At 43.9% G+C, this 17,501-nt stretch overlaps 1 protein-coding gene across 3 annotated transcripts in view; it reads right to left on the bottom strand.

The window, feature by feature from the left end:
• SLC4A5 (solute carrier family 4 member 5) overlaps window positions 1–17,501 on the bottom strand; it is a 193,694-nt gene that overhangs the window by 114,776 nt on the left and 61,417 nt on the right. For 2 of the 3 annotated variants that reach the window (XM_056571490.1, XM_056571491.1), the window contains one exon: window positions 6,878–7,007. The exons of the other annotated variant lie outside the window; for it this stretch is intronic. In XM_056571490.1, the coding sequence (XP_056427465.1) occupies window positions 6,878–7,007 (130 nt within the window). The remainder of the gene's footprint in view (window positions 1–6,877; window positions 7,008–17,501) is intronic. 3 annotated transcript variants of the gene reach the window in all.

The following is a 17,501-nucleotide window of genomic DNA, read 5'->3' as shown; positions in this document are numbered from 1 at the left end:
CAATTCAATGTTCTTATGTGAACGTGATGTAACTAGCATTTACTACATCTATTGCACTGTGGGCCTGTAGCTCCCATTAATTCCTATTATCAGCCTCCACACTGAGAGATTAAGGTAATACTTGGTTGTAGAAGCTTACTTCTATTTCCTATCCATGTTATAATTGGTTTTGGTAACTTGCAGTTTAATGCCAAACCTGTGGGCGCCCCTAGTGCATAATCCTGCCCCCGTGGATATAGATGACAGTACACTATTAACTCTACAAGACATAATCTGGGCCCTGATGTCGACTTGATCTTATATGAAAGCAAGGGCTTATCAGAAAAATATCAACTGAGTGATTTTGCTCACAGCCATCATCATTTTTTTAGGTAGGTCAATATGTGGGTTTGTTTTGCTAAGAGCAAGGAGGGTGGGAGGGTTGAGGGGCTACGTGAGCGCAGTAAGACCCTACTTAGTGGTTGTGTCCTAGAGAGAAAATTCTTTGTGGATTTTAGCTTCTGACTTGTTTAATCTCCTCTCTTAATAAAGTGTACATTTCTCTGGGCTCATATAATACTTTCATTGGAGTTTACAGCAGGATTTGCGTGTGCTATCTTAATAAGGAATGCATGCGGCGGTTGTTTCATTAGTGCACTAATTTGTTTCAGGTTGACACATATTACTTATTGATGTTGTTCCTTCCCTGATTACACCCCTGCTAATTAGAACAGCCCAAAACGCCATTACTGGCTGAATAACAGAAAATCTCTAACACCTGTGTATCATGGACGGTTCCCATGTATTCTTATCCACAAAGGTCAAAGTGCAATTAGACTATTGTTCATCTGAACCAAGCTGTTTTGTGCTGTTCCTTGGTGGAGCAAGGCTGGTGTCACGATGCCGGCTGGCAGGTAGTGGATCCTCTGTGCCAGAGAGGGATTGGCGTGGACCGTGCTAGTGGATCGGTTCTAAGTCACTACTGGTTTTCACCAGAGCCCGCCGCAAAGCGGGATGGTCTTGCTGCGGCGGTAGTGACCAGGTCGTATCCACTAGCAACGGCTCAACCTCTCTGGCTGCTGAAGATAGGCGCTGTACAAGGGAGTAGACGGAAGCAAGGTCGGACGTAGCAGAAGGTCGGGGCAGGCAGCAAGGATCGTAGTCAGGGGCAACGGCAGGAGGTCTGGAACACAGGCTAGGAACACACAAGGAAACGCTTTCACTGGCACGATGGCAACAAGATCCGGCAAGGAAGTGCAGGGGAAGTGAGGTGATATAGGGAAGTGCACAGGTGAACACACTAATTGGAACCACTGCGCCAATCAGCGGCGCAATGGCCCTTTAAATCGCAAAGACCCGGCGCGCGCGCGCCCTAGGGAGCGGGGCCGCGCGCCGGGACAGGACCGACGGAGAGCGAGTCAGGTACGGGAGCCGGGGTGCGCATCGCGAGCGGGCGCTACCCGCATCGCGAATCGCATCCCGGCTGGAGGCGGTATCGCAGCGCCCCGGGTCAGTGGATCTGACCGGAGCGCTGCAGTGAGGTGAGTGTAGCGAGCGCTCCGGGGAGGAGCGGGGACCCGGAGCGCTCGGCGTAACAGTACCCCCCCCCTTGGGTCTCCCCCTCTTCTTAGAGCCTGAGAACCTGAGGAGCAGACTTTTGTCTAGGATATTGTCCTCAGGTTCCCAGGATCTCTCTTCTGGACCACAACCCTCCCAATCCACTAAAAAAAAGGTTTTCCCTCTGACCTTTTTGGATGCCAGAATCTCTTTGACGGAGAAGATGTCCGAGGAGCCGGAAACAGGAGTGGGGGGAACAGATTTGGGAGAGAAACGGTTGATGATAAGTGGTTTAAGAAGAGAAACGTGAAAGGCATTAGGAATACGAAGAGAAGGAGGAAGAAGAAGTTTGTAAGAGACAGGATTAATCTGGCACAAAATTTTGAAAGGACCAAGATAGCGTGGTCCCAACTTGTAGCTAGGGACACGGAAGCGGACATATTTAGCGGAGAGCCATACCTTGTCTCCAGGGGAAAAAATGGGAGGAGCTCTTCTTTTCTTATCCGCGAACTTCTTCATGCGTGATGAAGCCTGTAAGAGAGAATTTTGGGTCTCTCTCCATATGATGGAAAGATCACGAGAAATTTCATCCACAGCGGGCAGACCAGAGGGCAAGGGGGTAGGGAGGGGGGGAAGAGGGTGACGGCCGTACACCACGAAAAATGGGGATTTGGAGGAAGATTCAGAGACTCTGAAGTTATACGAGAATTCGGCCCATGGTAGAAGATCTGCCCAGTCATCCTGGCGGGAGGAAACAAAATGTCGTAAATAATCACCCAAGACCTGGTTAATTCTTTCTACTTGTCCATTGGATTGAGGATGATATGCAGAAGAAAAATTAAATTTAATCTTGAGTTGTTTACAGAGAGCCCTCCAGAATTTAGACACGAATTGGACGCCTCTATCCGAGACGATCTGCGTAGGCAACCCGTGAAGACGAAAAATGTGTACAAAAAATTGTTTAGCCAACTGAGGCGCTGAAGGAAGACCAGGAAGAGGGATGAAATGTGCCATTTTGGAGAATCGATCAACGACCACCCAAATAACAGTGTTGCCACGGGAAGGGGGTAAGTCAGTAATAAAATCCATACCAATCAGAGACCAAGGCTGTTCGGGGACAGGCAGAGGATGAAGAAAACCAGCGGGCTTCTGGCGAGGAGTCTTATCCCGGGCACAGATAGTGCAGGCTCGCACAAAGTCCACAACATCCGTCTCCAGAGTCGGCCACCAATAGAAGCGAGAGATGAGTTGCACAGATTTCTTGATGCCCGCATGACCTGCGAGATGGGAGGAGTGACCCCATTTGAGGATTCCGAGGCGTTGGCGTGGAGAAACGAAGGTCTTTCCTGGAGGAGTTTGCCTGATGGAGGCTGGAGAAGTGGAAATCAGGCAGTCAGGAGGAATGATGTGTTGCAGAGAGAGTTCAACTTCAGAAGCATCCGAGGAACGAGAGAGAGCATCGGCCCTAATGTTCTTATCGGCAGGCCGAAAGTGAATTTCAAAATTAAATCGGGCAAAGAACAGAGACCACCTGGCCTGGCGAGGATTCAGCCGTTGGGCAGACTGGAGGTAGGAGAGGTTCTTGTGATCGGTGTAAATAATAACTGGAAATCTTGATCCCTCCAGCAGATGCCTCCATTCCTCAAGTGCTAATTTAATGGCTAGAAGCTCTCGATCCCCGATGGAGTAGTTCCTCTCCGCCGGAGAGAAGGTCCTAGAAAAAAAACCACAAGTAACAGCATGCCCGGAAGAATTTTTTTGTAGAAGGACAGCTCCAGCTCCCACTGAGGAGGCATCAACCTCCAATAGGAAGGGTTTAGATGGGTCAGGTCTGGAGAGCACAGGAGCCGAAGAAAAGGCAGACTTGAGCCGTTTAAAGGCGTCTTCCGCTTGAGGAGGCCAAGACTTGGGATCGGCATTTTTTTTGGTTAAAGCCACGATAGGAGCCACAACGGTAGAAAAATGTGGAATAAATTGCCTGTAATAATTGGCGAACCCCAAAAAACGTTGGATAGCACGGAGTCCGGAGGGGCGTGGCCAATCTAAGACGGCAGAGAGTTTGTCTGGATCCATTTGTAGTCCCTGGCCAGAGACCAAGTATCCTAGGAAAGGAAGAGATTGGCATTCAAACAGACATTTCTCTATTTTGGCATAGAGTTGATTGTCACGAAGTCTCTGAAGAACCATACGGACATGCTGGCGGTGTTCTTCTAGATTGGCAGAAAAAATCAGGATATCGTCCAGATATACAACAACACAGGAGTATAAGAGATCACGAAAAATTTCATTAACAAAGTCTTGGAAGACGGCAGGGGCGTTGCACAGGCCAAAGGGCATGACCAGATACTCAAAGTGTCCATCTCTGGTGTTAAATGCCGTTTTCCATTCATCCCCCTCTCTGATGCGGATGAGATTATAAGCACCTCTTAAGTCCAGTTTGGTAAAGATGTGGGCACCTTGGAGGCGATCAAAGAGTTCAGAGATGAGGGGTAGGGGGTAGCGGTTCTTAACCGTGATTTTATTAAGACCGCGGTAGTCAATGCAAGGACGTAGAGAGCCATCTTTTTTGGACACAAAGAAAAATCCGGCTCCGGCAGGAGAGGAGGATTTACGGATAAAGCCCTTTTTTAAATTTTCCTGGACGTATTCAGACATGGCAAGAGTCTCTGGGGCGGACAGAGGATAAATTCTGCCCCGGGGTGGAGTAGTGCCCGGGAGGAGGTCGATAGGACAATCATAAGGCCTGTGAGGAGGTAGAGTCTCAGCTTGTTTTTTGCAAAAAACATCCGCAAAGTCCATATAGGCCTTAGGGAGACCGGTTACAGGAGGAACCACAGAGTCACGGCAAGGGTTACTGGGAACCGGTTTTAGGCAGTCCTTGGAACAAGAGGGCCCCCAACTCTTGATCTCCCCAGTGGACCAATCCAGGGTTGGGGAATGAAGTTGAAGCCAGGGAAGTCCAAGGAGAATTTCAGAAGTGCAATTGGGGAGGACCAAAAGTTCAATCTTCTCGTGATGAGATCCGATGCACATTAGAAGGGGCTCCGTGCGGAAACGTATGGTACAGTCCAATCTTTCATTGTTTACACAATTGATGTAGAGGGGTCTGGCGAGACTGGTCACCGGGATGTTGAACCTGTTGACGAGAGAGGCCAAAATAAAATTTCCTGCAGATCCGGAGTCCAAGAAGGCCATAGTAGAGAAGGAGAAGGCAGAGGCAGATATCCGCACAGGCACAGTAAGACGTGGAGAAGCAGAGTAGACGTCAAGGACTGTCTCACCTTTGTGCGGAGTCAGCGTACGTCTTTCCAGGCGGGGAGGACGGATAGGACAATCCTTCAGGAAGTGTTCGGTACTAGCACAGTACAGGCAGAGATTCTCCATGCGGCGTCGTGTCCTCTCTTGAGGTGTCAGGCGAGACCGGTCGACCTGCATAGCCTCCACGGCGGGAGGCACAGGAACAGATTGCAGGGGACCAGAGGAGAGAGGAGCCGGGGAGAAGAAACGCCTCGTGCGAACAGAGTCCATATCCTGGCGGAGCTCCTGACGCCTTTCGGAAAAACGCATGTCAATGCGAGTGGCTAGGTGAATGAGATCATGTAGGTTAGCAGGGATTTCTCGTGCGGCCAGAACATCTTTAATGTTGCTGGATAGGCCTTTTTTAAAGGTCGCGCAGAGGGCCTCATTATTCCAGGATAATTCTGAAGCAAGAGTACGGAATTGTACGGCATACTCGCCAACGGAAGAATTACCCTGGACCAGGTTCAACAGGGCAGTCTCAGCAGAAGAGGCTCGGGCAGGTTCCTCAAAGACACTTCGAATTTCCGAGAAGAAGGAGTGTACAGAGGCAGTGACGGGGTCATTGCGGTCCCAGAGCGGTGTGGCCCAAGACAGGGCTTTTCCAGACAGAAGGCTGACTACGAAAGCCACCTTAGACCTTTCAGTGGGAAACTGGTCCGACATCATCTCCAAGTGCAGGGAACATTGGGAAAGAAAGCCATGGCAAAACTTAGAGTCCCCATCAAATTTATCCGGCAAGGATAGTCGTAGACCAGAAGCGGCCACTCGCTGCGGAGGAGGTGCAGGAGCTGGCGGAGGAGATGATTGCTGAAGCTGTGGTAGTAGCTGCTGTAGCATCACGGTCAGTTGAGACAGCTGTTGGCCTTGTTGCGCTATCTGTTGTGACTGCTGGGCGACCACCGTGGTGAGGTCAGCGACAACTGGCAGAGGAACTTCAGCGGGATCCATGGCCGGATCTACTGTCACGATGCCGGCTGGCAGGTAGTGGATCCTCTGTGCCAGAGAGGGATTGGCGTGGACCGTGCTAGTGGATCGGTTCTAAGTCACTACTGGTTTTCACCAGAGCCCGCCGCAAAGCGGGATGGTCTTGCTGCGGCGGTAGTGACCAGGTCGTATCCACTAGCAACGGCTCAACCTCTCTGGCTGCTGAAGATAGGCGCGGTACAAGGGAGTAGACGGAAGCAAGGTCGGACGTAGCAGAAGGTCGGGGCAGGCAGCAAGGATCGTAGTCAGGGGCAACGGCAGGAGGTCTGGAACACAGGCTAGGAACACACAAGGAAACGCTTTCACTGGCACGATGGCAACAAGATCCGGCAAGGAAGTGCAGGGGAAGTGAGGTGATATAGGGAAGTGCACAGGTGAACACACTAATTGGAACCACTGCGCCAATCAGCGGCGCAGTGGCCCTTTAAATCGCAAAGACCCGGCGCGCGCGCGCCCTAGGGAGCGGGGCCGCGCGCGCCGGGACAGGACCGACGGAGAGCGAGTCAGGTACAGGAGCCGGGGTGCGCATCGCGAGCGGGCGCTACCCGCATCGCGAATCGCATCCCGGCTGGAGGCGGTATCGCAGCGCCCCGGGTCAGTGGATCTGACCGGAGCGCTGCAGTGAGGAGAGTGTAGCGAGCGCTCCGGGGAGGAGCGGGGACCCGGAGCGCTCGGCGTAACAGCTGGGACTTTCACTCTGGGCAGGGCCATCTTTAACACAGGGCAAAAGGGGCAGCTGCACCGGGCACAGTCATTCCTGGGGGGCACAAGCATCTGCCTCTTAATTCTGCTGCACTGCCCAACTGAAACCTCACAGCCCCCTACGGAAGTTAAAAGAGTGGCGATGCGTACAATGTTCACATTACCACTTACAGTATTGTCAATCAAATCTCTCCTTTCATTTTTGAAACAAAAAATAAGCAATCTGATTGGTTGCTATGGGCAGCTTTTCCTCAGGACATGTCTTGATGAATCTCCTCCATTATGTCAATGTTTTTCATTATTACTTAACTCTAAATATGTAAACATTTCCATAAGTGATGGTTTAGTCACCTACCTTGCGGTTTCCTTCCACTCCAGCTCATCACCATCATGCTGCAGAGTGTCCATCTCGGTAAATAGTGTAGGATTTGGGGCTTCTTCATCTTCACCCAGAATATATCGCAGGCGTTCAGCTGCCGGAGACACTAGGAGTGAAACCAATCCATCAGTACAACTACATAAAATCCACAGATTCATGCAGTTTATATGAGGGATGCCTTAAATATGTATATATATATTAAAGGAGTACTCCGCTGCTCAGCTGGAGGAGGCAGCTCGTGACATCATAGCCCTGCCCCCTCAATGCAAGTCTATGAGAGGGGACGGGACCTAACATCATAGGGGTTGGGGCTATGACGGCACAAGCTCCCGTTGCTGGCTCCAGCGTTCGGAACAGTTGGTTCCAAACGCTGAGCAGCAGAGTACCCCTTTAAGCCTTGTCACGATCTAGGAACCCTAAAGTAACATACTGGTCTATAAAACCCCATGAAAGAGCACAAACTCTTACCAGTAAACTGGTGTGAACAAAACGGGGTTACCAAAAATACAACAGGCATATAAAAGTAAACTCAAAAAGCTACTATTTCACATTTGCACTGATATGCTTAGAATATTGGCTTTCCTGTTAAATTGACATATATGAGCTGATAATGTATAGAAACCTTTACAATATAACTTTTAATATTGCTCCAGTAAAAATGAAACCACTTACACATTGGTGATATAAACATCAGTGTGAACTATGACGTAATAATCATGTTGGAATATGAATGGATTTGATATACTGTACCCATAATAAGTGGTTCAAAACACATGTAGAACTGTATGTGAGTAGTGACATAAAATACACTGCGGGAAACAAATGCACAAAGACTATACAACCTGGATAACACCTCCTACAAGAGAATATAAAGATAGCAATTTATTCATCTAAAGTAGTTATCTACACTTGATTATAAACTGGATAAGTATACACTATCTGCAATAATAAAGTGCGTGCAATAAGAATATATACTGCTGGTGGTTGTGTTACTATAGTGTGGAATAATTACACTCTTACTTGAGTAATATTAAAAGGTATATTTTAAGTTTCCTAAACATTGTAAGTGCCTACATCACAAAATTACATTAAAGGGGTATTCCAGGCCAAAACTTTTTTTTTATACATCAACTGGCTCCGGAAAGTTAAACAGATTTGTAAATTACTTCTATTAAAAAATCTTAATCCTTCCAATAGTTATTAGCTTCTGAAGTTGAGTTGTTGTTTTCTGTCTAACTGCTTTCTGATGACTCACGTCCCGGGAGCTGTGCAGTTCCTATGAGGATATTCTCCCATCATGCACAGCTCCCGGGACGTGACATCATCATTGAGCAGTTAGACAGAAAACTTCAGAAGCTAATAACTATTGGAAGGATTAAGATTTTTTAATAGATGTAATTTACAAATCTGTTTAACTTTCCGGACCCAGTTCATATATGTAAAAAAAGGTTTTGCCTGGAATACCCCTTTAACCCCTTAAGGACCCAGGGTTTTTCCGTTTTTGCACTTTAGTTTTTTCCTCCTTACCTTTAAAAAATCATGATTCTTTCAATTTTGCACCTAAAAATCCATTGTGCCACCAATTCTACTTTGTAATGACATCAGTCATTTTACCCAAAAATCTACAGCAAAACGGAAATAAAAATAATTGTCCGACAAAATTGAAGAAAAAACTCAATTTTGTAAATTTTGGGGGCTTCCGTTTCTACGCAGTACATTTTTTGGTAAAAATGACACCTTATCTTTATTCTGTAGGTCCATACAATAAAAATAATATTAAATAATATTATATAGGTTTGATTTTGTCGTACTTCTGGAAAAAATCATAACTACATGCTGACTCCTATAACTTTTTCCGCGTACGGGCCAGTATGAGGACGCATTTCTTGCGCTGTGATATGAAGTTTTTAGCGGTACGATTTTTGTATTGATCGGACTTTTTGATCACTTTTTATTCATGTTTTCATGATATAAAAATTGACCAAAAATACGCTATTTTGGACTTTGGAAATTTTTTGCGCATACGCCCTTGACCATGCTGTTTAATTAATTATATATTTTTATAATTCGGACATTTCCGCATGTGGCGATACCACATATGTTTATTTTTATTTACACTGTTTGTATTTTTTAAATGGGAAAAGGGAGGCAATTCAAACTTTTATTAGGGAAGGGGTTAAATGATCTAACTTTTTTTCCTCCACTTTTTTTTGCAGTGTTATAGCTCCCATAGGGGGCTATAACACTGCACACACTCATCTTTTACATTGATCATTGTTATCCCATAATTGGTGTGTGGGCTCTGGTGTGTCCTTCATATAAGGATACACTGGCGAATGTCTCAATTTTAACATCAGTGTTGAGGGATTAGCCAATGTCATTGTATATATCTACCACAGTAGTGCACCTATATTTCTGTATTGTATTCTAATTGTTACATATCCACACCGTTTATCTGGTGTAGGATTCTATTGTGGCACTTGTAGTCCGCTGCAGGCATCCTCCATTGTATGCATTTTTATGCTGGGGATCGCCCCTAGCAACGGACTACAAGGGCAGGATCTGCTCCCCCAGTATAAATGCACAACCGCATTTGGGGTTGAGCACCTCCAGCCATTTGAGACCACGTTTTTTGTTGTTTATTGTTATCCCATAGGATAACATTGATCAATGATTCTGCCGCTTGACTGCTCATGCCCGGACACACAGGAGGAAGGTAGGGACTCTCCTTGTGTCCTCCAGCTGTTCGTGATGCTGCGATTTCGCCACGGCGGTCCCGAACAGCCCACTGAGCTAACCGGGAGTAGTTTACTTTCACTTTAGATGCAGCAATCAACTTTGAATGCCGCATCTAAAGGGTTAATACTTCTTTAATTACTTCTATAAAAAAAATCTTAATCCTTCCATTAGTTATCAGCTGCTGAAGTTGAGTTGTTCTTTTCTGTCTGACAACAGTGCTCTCTGCTGACACCTCTGCTTGTCTCAGGAACTTTCCAAAGTAGGAGCAAATCCCCTTAGCAAACCTCTAATGCTCCTGAGACCAGCAGAGGTGTCAGCAGAGAGACTGACTGTTGTCAGAAAGAAAAGAACAACTCAACTTCAGTAGCTGATAACTAATGGAAGGATTAAGATTTTTTTAATAGAAATAATTTACAAATCTGTTTACCTTTCTGGAGCCAGTTGATATAAAACATTTTTTTTTCCTGGAATACCCCTTTAACAACATTTAGGGATCTAAAAGGGGGAAGGGACAGATTGTGGCAATTGTTTCTTTCAGTCTATCTTTTTAAGATAACCCTTTCCAGGTGCAGTTCCTCAAAACAGACTTAGCCCCATTAACTAATTGTAGAAAAAGCCCAATAAGCCCCATGCAATGACAGTTATACCCACAGTGTCTCCATTGCATGGCAGCCATAGTACCCCATAACAGTGCACTGCCCTTACAGTATTGTATCAAGCATGCATATTATTCTTTTTTTTCATATTTGATTTTAAACAAATTACAAATAAATAACACAAATATAATACATAATTAATCCCTAACCCTCCTCTCCCACCCCGGACCAACCAGAGGAAAAAATAAAATAAAAAAAAGAGCCACACACATGAGGCCTTTACCATTTGTCCCACATCAGTTGGATATGTTTAGTCTTTTTTTGTGACTAAATGTCATTCATAATCTCAATTTCTTTTTACCTTTAATTAACCCATGCTTTCACCTCTGGCTGCCTTTCCGACATCCATACCGGCAGCACTATTATTTTAGCACACATCAGCACAGTTTGTCATCTTTCCCTTTACAAACGTTAGTAAATAAAATAGCTTGTTCAAAATTCAAGATTTGTGTCTCAGATATTATATTTTTCTTTTTTAGAATAGCTATAATTTCATGCCAGTAACCCTGGAGTTCTTGGCAATTCCAGATAATGTAAATAAAATTGGGGTCATCCATTTTATATGGCGGGCAACTCGAGGAGTTATGACATCCAAAATTAAAGAATTTCTTAGGAGTATAATAAAGATTGTGAAGACAATTATATTGAATAATCTTAGGGTTCATATTAATAGAAACTCTTTTAAGATTATTTAAAGTCATGTTACAGTATTCAGTTGAAAGATTAATTCCTTCTTTATCCCATTTTGATTTAATATGTTCTTTTTCATGTTTACCTAATTCTTCCTTTAGTTTTGCATATATACCAACCATTTCCTAAGAGATGCTATTTTGGAGTATCTTAATAAAAATAAATGTATGACTCCATATCAGCATGGCTTTATGAGGGATCGGTCCTGTCAAACTAACCTGATCAGCTTTTATGAGGAGGTGAGCTCCAGACTGGACCAGGGGCAATCGCTGGATGTCGTATATCTTGGTTTTTCCAAAGCATTTGATACGCCGCCACATAAAAGGTTGGTGCATAAAATGAGAAGGATGGGGCTGCGGGAGAATGTGTGTAAGTGGGTAAGTAACTGGCTCAATGATAGGAAACAGAGGGTGGTTATTAATGGTACTTATTCTGATTGGGTGACTGTTACTAGTGGGGTACCACAGGGGTCAGTCTTCGGTCCTGCTCTATTTAATATATTTATTAAAGACCTTGTAGAGGGGTTGAATAGTAAAGTAGCTAAACTCTGTAAAGCTGTAAACACTATAGAGGACAGTGCACTGTTACAAATGGATCAGGATAGGTTGGAGGTAGAGATGAGCGAACTTACAGTAAATTCGATTCTTCACGAACTTCTCAGCTCGGCGGTTGCTGACTTTTCCTGCATAAATTAGTTCAGCTTTCCAGTGCTCCGGTGGGCTGGAAAAGGTGGATACAGTCCTAGAGAAAGAGTCTCCTAGGACTGTATCCACCTTTTCCAGCCCACGGGAGCACCTGAAAGCTGAACTAATTTATGCAGGAAAAGTCAGCAACCGCCGAGCCGAGAAGTTCGTGACGAATCAAATTTACTGTAAGTTCGCTCATCTCTAGTTGGAGGTTTGGGCTGGGAAGTGGCAGATGAGGTTCAACACTGATAAATGTAAGGTAATGCACATGGGGAACAAAAATCTGGGCTGGGATTATGTATTAAATGGGAGAACACTTGGGACGACTGACATAGAAAAGGATTTAGGAGTCTTAGTTAACAGTAAATTTAGCTGTAGTGACCAGTGTCGGGCAGCTGCTGCCAAGGCAAATAAAATCATGGGGTGTCTATATGTGCAAAGAAATGAAGTCATCGGCACTGCTAGAAGTATCACAGCTATATATTCTTCCGGTTGTGCGGACACAGGAACGTCCACTAGTCTGGTATATGTATACACCACATAGAGTCTATGGCATGAGAGTCGACTGTATAGTCCTAGGGGTGGTGCTCCTCTATTAGAAAAACAGCTTTCCATACAATACATCCAAAGAATCAGAGCGCACTCACCCCGGGTCGGTCGCCACGAGTGGCCTGACGAAGCGCCAGAGGGCGTGATACGGACCGTGGCCAGCGTCTGAGAACTCCCCCACTATCTCTCCCGCGACATTCCTGGCGGACCGAAGTTAACCGGTCCTCGAATTTCTGAACGGCGACCGACCCCGTGTGAGTGCGCTCTGATTCTTTGGATGTAAAATCATGGGGTGCATCAATAGGGGCATAGATGCCCATGACAAGGAAATAATTCTACCACTGTACAAATCACTAGTCAGACCACACATAGAATACTGTGTACAGTACTGGGCACCAGTGTACAAGAAAGATATAGGGGAGCTGGAGAGGGTTCAAAGACGGGCAACCAGGGTAATACAGGGAATGGGAGGACTACAGTACCCAGAAAGATTATCAGAATTAGGGTTAATTAGTTAAAAAAAAGAAGGCTATGGGGAGACCTAATAACTATGTATAAATATATAAGGGGACAGTACAGAGATCTCTCACATGATCTATTTATACCCAGGACTGTATCTATAACAAGGGGGAATCCTCTACATCTAGAGGAAAGAAGGTTTCTACACCAGCACAGACGGGGGTTCTTTACTGTAAGAGCAGTGAGACTGTGGAATTCTCTGCCAGAGGAGGTGGTCATGGTGAACTCTGTAAAAGAATTCAAAAGTTGTCTGGATGGATTTTTGGAGATTAATAACATCGCTGGTTATGTATACTAGATTTATAGGCACAGAAGGTTGATCCAGGGATTTATTCTGATGCCATATTTGGAGTGAGGAAGGAATTTTTGGATTTTTTTTGCCTTCCTCTGGATCAACTCAGTAGGGACTCATTGGGGTTATAGGTTGAACTTGATGGACTCTGGTCTTTTTTCAACCTTATGAACTATGTTACTATATTACATTCTTTTCTTTTTGAGCCCCTCTCCCCCAAATTGCAACCACTCATAAAAAGGGCTATCAACAAATTTTAACCGCTATCTATTCTTGGTGTATCTGCAATACCCATTTCATATGTTTCGTTCCTATGTTATATTCTTGTCTATTCTGATCTAAGTTCATCAGTTCCCCCTCCTCAAATAATTGAGATTTTAACCTAACTCCTCTCCTTTCCCAAACCCCTATGTGAACAATTTTTTTTAAATTCTATCAAATTATCATTATTCCGTAAAAGTGTAAAGGGAATACTCCCTTTAATTTTGAAAAAAGCCCTTAACCATTCCAATGTTTTAGTGAAAATGTTTGCATATGTGCATAGATGACAGGTGTCTAAATTTAGAATACCCAATTCAAGTATTATGATCATATTCACATTTTTGTTAGATCCTTTATCTATACAGTAATTAATCAGTGGTGATTACCTATTAAGTTTCATTTCAACCATATGTTAAGTTTCTTCTTTAGTTTCATCATATAAGGTTTAAGATTGTTTTCAATCAATTATCCTGGGCTGGAAGACAGGTTGATAACCAAATATGTGATTAATTCCCCCCCCCCCCTTAACTACTTGTAGGGGGAACTCATTCTTCAACATCACAAAATCTAATGGAAGGCAAGACTTTGACCAGTTCATTTTAGGACCTGATAATTTTACCAAATTCTTCTATTATAGACATGGTCCTGGGTATTGCTTTTTTAGGGTTCTTAAGAAAGAGTAGTATGTCATTGGCATACAAGGAAATTTTATCTGCCTGCCCCACTAAACCAAATCCCTCAATTATGGTGTCTCTCCTTTTCGCCACTGCCAGTGGCTCCACCTAAAGAGCAAAAAGCAGGGGAGACAGGGGACAACCCTGTCTCATGCCTCTTGTCAGATTGAACTGATCCGATGGACAGTCATCTATCATAATTGTTGCAGCAGGCTGAGTATACAGAGTTTTCACAGATTTAATATAGTGTTCTCCAAACCCAAATCTCTCCATAACTTTCCACAAGAAACCCCATTCCACCCTGTCAAACGCTTTGGTGGCGTCTAGAGACAGGATGGAATGGGGCCCTTTCCCCTCAACTACAGTGTGGCAAAGGCGCTCTCAATATTTGTATAAATAGATCTCCTTGAAATAAAACCGGTCAGATCTTTATTAATCAAGTTTTGGATAACCGCACTAGCTGTAAGAATTTTAGACAAAAACTTCATGTCTGCATTAAATAACGAAATGGGTCTATAATATTCTATTAGTACTGGGTCCTTTCCTTTTTTGGGGATAAGAATTATATTGGCCTCCATCCATGTTTTTGGCGGAGACCCTGTATCCATAGTTTTCGATATTACCGCAAAGGAGAGGAGCCATTACATTTATATATCTTTTATAAAATTCAAAAGGAACTGGTCTGAAATTGACCTAGGGACATAAATAATAATAATAAAAAAAAACAAAAAACAAAGGATTAGCTAACCGGTTTACCAAAAAAAAAAAAAAAGCTGCCTCCAAGGTCACACTGTAGCAAGAGTAAATTCTCCAATTGCCGCAAAGCAGCTTCCAAAGATCAGTCCAACCCATTTCTTTTAGAAATTCAGGTATCTAGGAAGACCGAGATCTTTTAGTCTTGGTAATAGAATATCTATCCTTGCTGCTATCTATTACTGTGTTAAAGTCGCCATTTACTACCAATAATGCCCCAGGAAACCTCATTGATAATTCAACCAAATGCAAATGCACCTCCAATCTAAATGGTGAAGGTATATATATAAAAGCAAGAATTATCTCTTGGGTTCTAAAATTACCATGCAAAAAACATATCTGCCAATACTGTCAACGTTATTATTTATAACTGTCAATGGTATACTATGATGAATTAGGACCGAAACACCGGAAGAGTAAGAGGAATGGGTAGAATGAAATATTTGCCCCGCCCATGCTTTTTCTATTCTTGAAATTGATTTGTTATTATTATGAGTTTCCAGTATCCCAACTATGGCTGGCAGGTGTCTCTGAATTTGGTCAAAGATCGCAACTCTTTTTAAATGTTCCCAGTCCTCTATACCTTTCATGTGACAATTTAAAGGAACATTTTATTAAAAAAAGAAAAAAGAAACCCCCCTTGGTTGTAACAAACCCTCCCCTTCCCCAGCCCCATACCCTAGTGATCCAGTGTATTCCACCTGACCTCTCATCTAATCCTACTATCCCCAACCTGCCCCACCCACCGACCCCCAAAGACCAGCCCCCCCCCCCAATAGCCACCCAGTCCACAGGATTCATATTATGCCAGAGAGACTGATAAGGTAACAAATCCCTCACATCCTTTGCTCTTACAAAAAACATAGTGTGACCTTCAAAAATGACTCCTAAGCGGTGTGGAAAAAGTAAAGAAAATGGTACATTAGCCATGCGGAGTCCCTGTTTTGCTTGTTTACAGCTTGCCCTAGCTATTTGTGTATTTTTTGAGAAATCCAAAAATAATGCAATTTTTGCTCCATTATAATTTAAATCTCCGATTTCTCTGGCTTTCCTTAATATAGTGTCTCAGTCAGAAGCACTCAGAATTTTCATTATGAGAGTTTTCGGAGAGGCTTTTCTGGTTGATTCTGTGAGCTCTCTCAACATGAAATTGATTAGATACGTTTTGCGCCCCTATCTTTTCAATAATCCAGTTATAGCAGAAAAGTCTTCTTTCTCTGCACCTTCGGGAAGGCCAACCATACGAATATTTGCCTTCCTAGACCTAACCTCCAAATCTGTAAGCTTCTTTTGTAAGGTGAATAAGATGTCATCCTGGGCCTTAGAACTCTTAGACAACCTAGATACTTGTTTATAAATATCTGGTATGGTAGTATCAAATTCCATTATTTTTTCTCTCATACATCTCAAATCATCTTTTAAAAATGACATTTCTGTTGAAATAAAGCCCATCTGCATTTGAAGATCATTCATCCCCTTATTGTATTTTTGAAGCTCCACAAGGATTTCATGTAGAACCTGCGAAGATTGCCACTCTTACCCCTGCCCCCTTCTTCCACTTCCGGAGTTGCATATCTGGTAGACACTGGAATAGAGTCAGGTGTTGGATTACCCTGCTTTTGACCTCTAGTTTTAACAGGGGCAGTAGGTGATTTCCAAAATGTATCCATCCAGGATATCTCTAGTGATAGTCCCATATTAGTTACGCCTCCTGATTTTCTTGCAGGTTTTGGTGGCAATTCAGAGGCAGCAACTAATAACAGCTTCTGGGCCTATTAAATATCAGAGAATAACAAAAAAAAAGAAAAAAGAAACAAGTACCTTAGTCCATTCAAATTCCAGGTAGTTCACTCTGTGCACCAGATGACAGGGGGTGCCGCAGGAGAGATTGCGGGGGTTCCCAGCGGGGGGACCCCCATGATCAGACATCTTATAATCATCTAGGGGCGGAGTACTGCTTTAAAGAGCATTTTATATAGTAAATGAAGAAAAGGTTCTTCAAGAATCCAGGCATTTATTCCAATGTGTAACTCTCTGTGTACCTGAATCCATGAATGGAGTAATCCTAGGATTTAGCGCATTCCTTATTGTGAGCTGCAGAATGCTGTTCCACTTTTGTGGGCACGTAACAGAATGTAGGAGGTGAGGGCCTGGCGGATTTGCCTGGCTGGGTATGGCACTTCATAACTCATACAAGCAGAGCGTGGCTGCTCTATGTACAGTAGATTCTGTCAATTCAGAACAAGCTGTGCAACTATTTTAATATATTGTCAAGGTTTTATTTTTTTTCCGTCACCTTACACCCCTCAAACTGAAGTTATTGTGATTTCTTTAAAGCATCCCTGTCATTTTTACACGTATGACATGTCACAGACAAAAGTTTTCATCAGTCATGGTCCCATTAAAAGTCTTTGGGGCCCCAGGACAGATTGCAACAATCCAGGGAGTGAAGCATGCTACAATGTGCTTCTCCCTGCTCATTCCAATGACCAGCGGGGGACAATTCGAGCAAATCAACAAACATGGAAATATAGTACTGGATAGGATAAATATGGAACATTTTCAGGTATCAGCTTTAGGGCAACATACACCAGAGCACTATGCACTGATCCAAATTTATAGTTTCAACTTTTATTATTTATTCAAACTAGGTGTGTAGCATAAAGCCATTAGAGTGCTAAGTACTCGCTCAAACAACTACTCCACATGACTTTTGGGGAGCATCATCCCCTTTCCTCATGTGTAATGACTGGAGGTGACCAAGAGTACTAAATCATGTCC

Source organism: Hyla sarda, chromosome 4 (genome assembly GCF_029499605.1).
Source record: "Hyla sarda isolate aHylSar1 chromosome 4, aHylSar1.hap1, whole genome shotgun sequence".
NCBI classification, from domain to species: Eukaryota; Metazoa; Chordata; class Amphibia; order Anura; family Hylidae; genus Hyla; species Hyla sarda.
This window is presented reverse-complemented; position numbering and strand designations above follow the sequence as displayed.